Here is an 8,642-nt window from a genome sequence, read left to right as displayed (position 1 = left end):
AATTATAATTAATATTTTTATAGTTAGATTCTATAATTTTGCGTCCGGTTATTTTTAATAAAACAAAGTTCTAATTAGTTATATCTACAAAAAAATACACAAGAAAAACTGACGTGCAATTATAGAACTGATAAAAATTGAATTATAATACTAATATCAAAATAATTCGCTTATAATTATCAAGCGATTTTCCACTGGTTGGTGAAGATTTTTGATTAAAACTTACAGGCAAATTTAACAAAGCAAGAAACAACTGATTAAAATTTACAGGCAAATTAAATAAAGCAAGAAACAACTACATAGGTGAAGATGCTCGAAAAGAGGTTACTCCATAAAGATAAAAGAAACATTCATTCAAAACAAAAATATACAAACCACAAACCAAAACCAAAAACTGCCGAACACCATCCATATCTTTGATTCCGAACAAATATCTACAAAACCTAATTCACAAACTACCCCTAATCTCTTCACACAGCAACAGCCCTCCTCGCCCTCTTAGCAGCAGGGGATTTTATGCTCTTAGGCTGCTTCGCCTTCACCGGAGTCACCGCCTTCTTCACAGGCTTCTTCGCCGCCACCTTCTTCACCACTTCCGCCTTCCTCTTGGTTCCCACAGCAGCAGCCACCTTCGATTTTTTAGCAGCGGGTGCAGCAGCTTTCTTCGCAGCAGGCTTCGTCGCCGCCGCCTTCTTTCCGGCATCGGATAACTTGTACGAGGCCTTGATTTTGTTCAATTTCCCCTTCGCAGCAGAATTTTTGAGTTGGAGCCCTAGAATCTTCCTGAAATTGGCCGGCAGAACAGATTTGTGCGTGTCCTCCATGTACTTCGCAATCGCGTAAGGGCTCGAACCGCTCCTCTCGTTCAAAGCCAACAGCGCCTCCTTAATCATCTGCGCAATTTTGAAAACATAATTAATCGAAATTGAAGTAATCAGCGATGAGATATTGAAGTAGTTAAACAAAAATTACCTCGAAATAAGGAGGATGGGAAGCGGTTTTGGAGGATTTTGCAGCTATGGCCTTTTTCGCCTTGGTTGCTTTCTTCTCCTTGATCAGCTTCGCCGCCGTAGGCTTCTTAACTTGCTCGGCTGCCGTCATCTCAATTTCAACACGATATAATTCGATTGATTGAAAATTTGGGGATTTTGAAAATGATTCGACTGTATGAACTACGCAAGCGTTTAAATAGCGGAGGGCGATCCGTGTGAGGTAGAACGGTGAACTCTGATTGGATAGTAAGTGCTGGCGGGGATTGAGGACTTTAGTCGTGGGAAAATCTGTGCGTCCACGTGGACTTGTGGGAGACGTTGATTGGGGTGGGAAAAGGATTGATGCGTTGCCTTCCTTATCCGAAAAGAATGTGGGGGATTACTTATTTTATTTGGTTGTGTGTTTTTTTTCTTAATTATGGCATAGAATTTGTAACATGTTTTATGAAGATGAAATGGGAATTTTTATGGGGATTGAATTTTACGAAATTATGATAGTAATGTCGGTAGAAATGATCAAAAATGGTTCTGATTTGGGCTTTTTGTGTTCCAAAATATTGACATCAACAAATTTTATTTGTTTGTTATTAATATTGTCATTTGTCAACTAATGAGTATTTGTAAATTGATTCAATATTTTCTTGAGCTAGCTCTGCATTTTCTTTGAAGATGATTTCTCCTTATTCAGGACAAGCACATGAAACAATAATGATGAAAGGAGCTATAATAAATTACAAGAAGTCTAGACGATATAAATTAGTACTGTTAGATGAAAATACAAAAAAAAAATACTAGCAACAATTACAAGAGGTCAATTTGCTTAGCAATAATTATAATTGTAATAATTTTATTATTTTATCATTTATTATTATTATGTTATTAGTACTAATTTATTGAAATAATTATTATAATTATTTAGTTTACGAATCTTAATTCTAAAAGTCTATATAACTACTATTCCCTCCGTTCTACTCTAAGTAAAACATTTTTTTGGATGAAACACTCTAAATGACATATTTATAATTATGGAAACATCATTTTCTGTATATTTTTTATTTTTCTTACTTTATTCTCTTATTTACTCATAACTCACAAAACAGTACTACATAAAATTCCGTGACGAATTAGGAACTCTCCACTTAGAGTAGGACAGAGAGTATGATTTTTATTATTTTATTATTAATTAATAAATAACTAAAAATGTTATTGTAATTTTAAAATTCTATTATATATATTCAATTGCAATAATAATTATAATTATAACATCAATAGTAATCATGTTTATTAGTATACTATTGATTATTGTAATTACTTCGGTCTATTAAATGTCCAATTTGAATGATGCATATTTTAGGAAATTGTTTGATTTTGTGAACGAGTGAGTAAAAAAATTAGTGAAATGTGAACTCCATTTTTATGTAGTTTTACAATAATTGTGAGTAGAATTAGTTAATGGATTGTAGTAAACATGAAATAAGATATTTATTGAGGACTTTTCAAACAAAGAAATATGAGACACTTAATGATACCAGAACTTATTTAAAAAATCTAAATACAAATTTTAAATTATGATTACAATTTACTATATAAGTTCAAAATTCTAACAACTTTTATTGATTTTTGTAATATTACAAAAAATCATAATAATTATTTTTATGACAACCAAACTGCCCCATAAAATTTTACTTGGCAAGAATTAGATCGTTTATCATAATAAGATTATTTGGTTGTTATAATTAGAACTTAAGAATAGTCTTTTCTTCATCCACTACTACACTCTAATCTCACTTAACTTTATTTTTCTCGAGCCGCGTTGGAATCGATAAAGTGAGTAAAATGAAGAAAGATTTATTTACAAAACTGCTGAAAAAGATTACTAGAAATATTATGGGAAGCCTCCCGATTAAAAGCATTATAATGTGCAAGTGTGTTTGTAAATCATGGTGCGATATGATAGAAGAGGATGACTTTTGCTACTAACGACAGATGTTGCACAGTCTGTGATGGTGAGGTATTCGACCCATTTTTCAGATTCATGATTTATAAACATAGAAACGGTGATCTCTATACCGTTGTAATTGATTCAATTAATGGTTTGATTTTGATTTTGTTGCGAAATGATCGCGCTTATGTTCTTTTCATATGCAACCCAATTACTCGTGAATATGTCGTGCTTCCTCCTGTGCCTAGTCAGCTTACAGAAAGATATAATTACATATTTGGATTTGGAATTAGCAAATTAAGCTTTAAATGTAAGATTTTATGTGGGGATGGATATGGTGGGATTTATGTATGTGATCTAGGAGGAGGGTTGTCACCATCATGGAGAATCATTTTAGAAGTAGCCCCGGGCATACATACAAGGTTCATGGATACTACTTTTTTTTCAGGATTCTGATTCTCCATTTTTTTTCATAGTAGGTTCTCATAAGACAAACAATGAACTTGACCTGATCTATGTATTTCCGCAGTCCACTTGTCATCCCTCAGGGCTCTACCCTAACTTAAAAGAGAAGTACTCCGTTCGTTCTACGTTTTTTTTATCCGTCCGTTCTACGTTAACAATCATTTTTCTATTTTGGAAGTTTCAACATAATTGAGTCATTTTTATTTTTGGCAAAACGTAATCACCCTTCTTACTTTATTCTCTTATCATCTCTCTAGCTTTATTCTCCCTTACTTTATTCACAATCCACTTAACACACTATTCTTAAACTCTGTGCCAAAAAGAAATGCATCTATTAACATGGGGAGTACCTCTTTGTCTCCCACTTCCTCCTTTTTTGCAATGAAATTCCAATTTTGAAGACTGCATTTTCACAATTACTACAGAATTGGTACTTATAGGCCAAAATTTACGTATTTCAGCTTAATTTTTTGAAATCAAATTTAAATTTAATTAATAGTACACTTTTATAGGCTCTTTAAGAAGATTTAAAAGCATCTGTATGAAAATTTAGTAAATAATCTTTGCACTTCTCCAACATTTTTACCATCATCATCATCTCGATATATTACTACTATAACATCTAAGGTAATTACAAGTTTTCATACAAAATGTTTTACTTTTATTTCAATTTAGTATTAAAAGTATTAAGTTTACATATTTCATACAAAAAGTTACATTAGTATTTTAAATTAATATATTCCGTTAAATATTTTAAACACCGTTAGTTAGTTTATAATTTGTCCAACTTATCATCATAATAAAAGAATAATTAGAGATTTAATACAATTAATCACTCTAAAAAATAATAGTCAATATTAATTCTTCCAGCAATTGATCTTGGTTTAAAAAAATCTTGTCCCTCAATATACTCTATTTTTTTATTGTATTCTTTATAGGACACAATATAAAATAAGTCCATATTTCATCTTTACAAAATGGCTAATTTGAGCTTCAAACAGTCAATAAGTAAATATTTAATTTTTACAAAAAAGATTCAATATCTTTTTAGTTGTATTCTCCATTGTTACATGAGAATGCCTCGACAATAAAATGCAATTCGCTAATTTGATGGTGAAGAGTGGTGATTTTTTTCTACGTGTTTTTCATTTTTGTGAGTAATAAAAATAACTGTGTTTGAATTAATTAATGGAAAGTTTTAATTTAAAACTTGTTGTACAAATTTGAAACATTGATGAAACTTTTTGTATGTATAATGTAATTGGAAGTAACGGTGTTAGCAATGACTTAACGGAATGTATTAATTTAAAACACTAATGTAACTTTTTGTATGAAATATGTAAACTTAATACTTTTTGTACTAAATTGAAACAAAGGTAAAACATTTTGTATGAAACATGTAATTACCCCATAACATCTATAAATTACTAAGTACTATAAACTTACTTCCACTTCCTCTATTTATTACAAAAATTTTAAAAAACTTTTAAAGTCCTTAACTTTATTATAATAGTATTTTTGTTAATTTCTCCAAAACTCCTTGTTTATATATGTATAGATATACTTAACAAGTACACTTTTTTATCCATTATTTATAATTAAAAAATGAGTACAACATAGAATTAAAATATTCCACGTAGAATTCTCATAACTAATGACTGAAGGTGTATCGTATGTCAATAAACAACTAACTACTAGAAGGCGTATCGTATCATATTTGCATAAATAATGAATTGCTTGTTTGTCTAAATTTATATTTAACCTAATGATCAGGTGAGATGTGAGATTAAATTTATTGGTATAAAGTGTTTAGACTAAGAAATACGGTGAGCTTTTAGCATAAAACGTACTCCTAATTTTGGTACAATGATTTGAGAAAGTGAAGAAAAAAACCTGTAAGATATCGAACCAAATTGGAAAGTAGCATTAACTTGAATTAATCCAAGTCAGGACAATGTAGAGCCAGTTTAATTTTCTGAACAGTTGAGCTTATAAGGCTATGGAGAGTGGCGACAGACTCCATGTTGAGCTGCTTCGAAACCGAGTCACTACACACTAGCATCTGAAAAGCAACAGTGAGCAGCGAACCACAGCTTCTTTTCGAGCCCTCGACCCCCCTGCGCCCATCCCCAGAGATCACGTATCCCGAGGGCAGGATCGGTATTGTCATAATGTCTTCGCCATCCACCACGGAGCTCACTGCCGTGAGCTCCACCGGGGCATATATTATGCTTCCTCCTAACGAGTCAATGCTGCTTTCTTGTAGCATCAACATGTTCTCTTTTGGCACAAATGGCTGCACAACAACTATATTATTATTAATTTCTATATCTAGGCATTACCAACTTATCAAACAAGTCGTAAATGTTATATTAAATAAAATAACCTGGATGATAGAGACGCAGTTTCCAGAATTTTCGCCTGTTGATATGCGAGCAATTGAATTGACAGGATTCCCACTCGACAAAATATCCCACTGCGCATTGTTCAAACCATCACACATCAGAGAATTAGAAAATGTGCAAGCAATATACACGTGCAACACTATTCCATTATTATGAGACAATATTATACTAATGTGAGTTCGGGGGTGCATACCTGAGCTCTTTTGTCCTCATCGGTGAAGAATTTAAAGAGATGGGCGAGGCGAAATGGAAGCCAGAGAGAGGTAGCTGCACTGACAATCAAGCCTTGAGGCTGTCCTAATCCGTCGCTCTTCCTGAGCGAAACACGAACTCCGCTGTTGTACAGTTCCGACAGATGTGGGAAATCGAGTCTGTCCGACATGTTCAACATCTCGCAGAAATTCCTCACCATTCTCTGCGACAGCTTCATCACATTCCTCCGACCCTCCGCCGACTCAATAACTGCAACAAGTCACTTATTAGTAAATGAACAGAAATTTAAAAATCGCTTAATTTATTAATTATTTATACAGAAATACCTCCTTCGAGTTGGTGTGTGGGCCCAGTGGTAGGCCCCAGTGCGAGCATAGCTCTCTCGCACATCCTCTGCAGCGTAACGATCCATCTCTTGGCTCCATACGCATGGCTGCCGCATACCAAGTCTCTATAGAGACGGTGCGTTAGCGATTTGTCGTCCACTTGTACGTGCTCCACCCATGCCACCTCTGTTTTTCCGTTGCCCTTGTCTTTGATGATGCATCCTGACGGAAGCTTCCAACACCTAGAGGGGGAGGAATCTCTGAAAACGTCGTAGGATACATCTACGACGGCCCAAGTGTTCGTGTTCATCTGTCTGCAGTGTCGGATAAAGAAGAACTCCCGTGGCGCCACTAAAGGCGACAAAATGTGCATTTTCTCATACATCTATAGTATAGTAATATGTCATTAAATGTAATTTTACGAAATTGGAAGATTTTAACGCAAAGCGCTGGGGTGCAAACCATATCCGACATCGGAAAATAAGTAAAAGTTGGAAGCAATATATAAGCAACTTACCAAATGTAGAGAACCGATGAAGGAGATTCCAGCGTCAAGAACTTGGATGGTTCTTGCCTTTGTTACAATGCTCGGAAACATGTCTTTCCACTTCACCGGATCGAGAAACGCTTCTAGCAGAGTAGTTGCCAGCATGGCCACCTCGCCGGATTCCTTGGACGACTCTATCCTGGCCGCGGCGGATTTGAAGTGGTTGGGCTTTGGGAAAAGTTTATCGTAGCTATCACGATGCAACGTGGATCTCCCGTCGTTAGCAGAGCTAATCCACAGGGGATCTTCGACGCGTAGAAGCTCAATCAGCTCATCCATGGCGGCCGAGGCCGCCTCCAAGATCATAGCTCTATCCGTCTCCTGCATCCCACTCATGCAAAAATCCGACGTCTGATTCTCCCAATTCCGGTCGCCATCAAGGGTCGTGCTCGTAAAACTGTCGATTACATGGCTGTTAGCCGCTGGCTTTCCCGTGCCATTGGTGACGAAGCTCATTGTTCTTTCATGCTGAACAATTTTACGCGTTAGAGGGGTCGTTTGGCAGAAAAGATAGATAAAACAAAACATGATAAAAGCAGATGTTTTAGGTCATTTTAGATCAGATAACTCCAAAATTTGTAAGATAGATATAAAGAGGAAAGCTTACTTGGTAAGCATGAGAGGCCTGTTGTCTCAATCTCATGTTTTCGTTTTTAAGTTTGAGCAAACCGTTTTGTTTGTCGTTGTCGTTATGAAGGAGGGGGTCGCGACACGAAGGGCAGATTATGTTTTTCAGAGCCTCTCTCATAGCCATATTCTCGCATCGTATTCTCTCATTTTCGGCTCGTAGGGTGTTGTTGTCTGTTCTCTCGTTTTGAGCCTGAAGCAGGTGCGGACGAAGAAAAAAATGATTGATATACTTTTTAGATTTGAGATGATGATTTTTTGGTAGAGAAAGGAGAAATCACCTTTTTTTGACTTCTCTTGTTTTGGAACCAGAACTTGATCTGCTTAGAGTCGAGGCCCAATTTCCTGCTTAATTGTAGTCTTTGATTCTCATCAGGATGTGGATGTTCCTTGAAAAAACTAATCAAAATAAATAAATTTTAATTAGTTTTAATCATAATAAAATAAACTAACGAATAATTAACAAGGCATTGCAGAATATGCCGGAAAAGGTTCTCAAAATAAAAATGTTTTTTACCTAGTACTAATTAATACCTGGAGTGACATGTTAATTTTGGTAAATTTATGATAAAAATCAATATAAACTAAAAATCCAATATATGAGGATTGCAATATATAAGTGATGTTTAATGACAATATTAGAAGAATTGAACATGCTAAGTTGAAATAAAAGTGAATTATTACGAGTCGAGCTGCTGCACTTGCTCCGTTGAGTGGCGATGGTATTGCCTCTTCCCCTTCCGAGTATCACTGCTTCCTTCATCGCCCGATCCACTTCTCGTGCCATTTGATGCTTCCATTTCTCGTTGCAGCTGCCATTAGACACAGTAAAATAAGAAAAAAAGGAAGTAGAAAAGAGGAAGTTTAAGAACATGTTACTACAACATGTAACTTTTGTTTGTTATAAACTGCAAAATAGAACTCACCAAAATCAGAATTTCTCAAGTGAAAATAAATTGTCTTGTAACTATAAGTTGTGTGAGGCAGTCTATATATATTAGTTTCGATCATGATGAAAGAATCACTTGCCACTATTAGGAATCGGTCACTAGATTTATTTGCTCAAACTTTAGAATGAGCCAATTAATTATCATATTCGAATCTTTTGTCTTAAATATCAGTATT

The 8,642-nt window shown here is 34.8% G+C and overlaps 2 protein-coding genes across 2 annotated transcripts; both read right to left on the bottom strand.

Annotated features, from left to right (window-relative positions):
* Nucleotides 1-332: 332 nt before the first annotated feature.
* Nucleotides 333-1,163, bottom strand: LOC121773304 (histone H1-like). The gene is made up of 2 exons (XM_042170133.1): nt 973-1,163; nt 333-893 (listed from the first exon to the last, which is right to left on the bottom strand). Exons 1-2 carry the CDS (start codon nt 1,099-1,101, stop codon nt 471-473), a joined length of 552 nt encoding a protein of 183 aa, XP_042026067.1. The 5' UTR covers nt 1,102-1,163; the 3' UTR covers nt 333-470.
* A 4,172-nt stretch (nt 1,164-5,335) lies between these two features.
* Nucleotides 5,336-8,317, bottom strand: LOC121774191 (homeobox-leucine zipper protein ROC8-like). Its single transcript, XM_042171107.1, has 8 exons — nt 8,202-8,317; nt 7,799-7,916; nt 7,516-7,710; nt 6,861-7,358; nt 6,344-6,728; nt 5,998-6,266; nt 5,786-5,875; nt 5,336-5,695 (listed from the first exon to the last, which is right to left on the bottom strand). The coding sequence occupies exons 1-8, from the start codon at nt 8,315-8,317 to the stop codon at nt 5,336-5,338; spliced, it is 2,031 nt and encodes a 676-aa protein (XP_042027041.1).
* Nucleotides 8,318-8,642: the final 325 nt, after the last annotated feature.

The sequence above is a fragment of the Salvia splendens genome, chromosome 17 (genome assembly GCF_004379255.2).
Source record: "Salvia splendens isolate huo1 chromosome 17, SspV2, whole genome shotgun sequence".
Classification (NCBI taxonomy): domain Eukaryota; kingdom Viridiplantae; phylum Streptophyta; class Magnoliopsida; order Lamiales; family Lamiaceae; genus Salvia; species Salvia splendens.
This window is presented reverse-complemented; position numbering and strand designations above follow the sequence as displayed.

What these genes read in the sequence shown, in the direction of transcription:
- LOC121774191 (XM_042171107.1), bottom strand. Translation starts at nt 8,317, where the DNA reads ATGGAAGCATCAAATGGCACGAGAAGTGGATCGGGCGATGAAGGAAGC. An exon ending in ACAAGAGAAGTCAAAAAAAG is followed by an intron (nt 7,711 to 7,798) that starts GTGATTTCTCCT and finishes CACCTGCTTCAG; the next exon opens with GCTCAAAACGAGAGAACAGA. An exon ending in CACACACCAACTCGAAGGAG is followed by an intron (nt 6,267 to 6,343) that starts GTATTTCTGTAT and finishes GACTTGTTGCAG; the next exon opens with TTATTGAGTCGGCGGAGGGT.
- LOC121773304 (XM_042170133.1), bottom strand. Translation starts at nt 1,101, where the DNA reads ATGACGGCAGCCGAGCAAGTTAAGAAGCCTACGGCGGCGAAGCTGATC. An exon ending in CCCATCCTCCTTATTTCGAG is followed by an intron (nt 894 to 972) that starts GTAATTTTTGTT and finishes AAAATTGCGCAG; the next exon opens with ATGATTAAGGAGGCGCTGTT.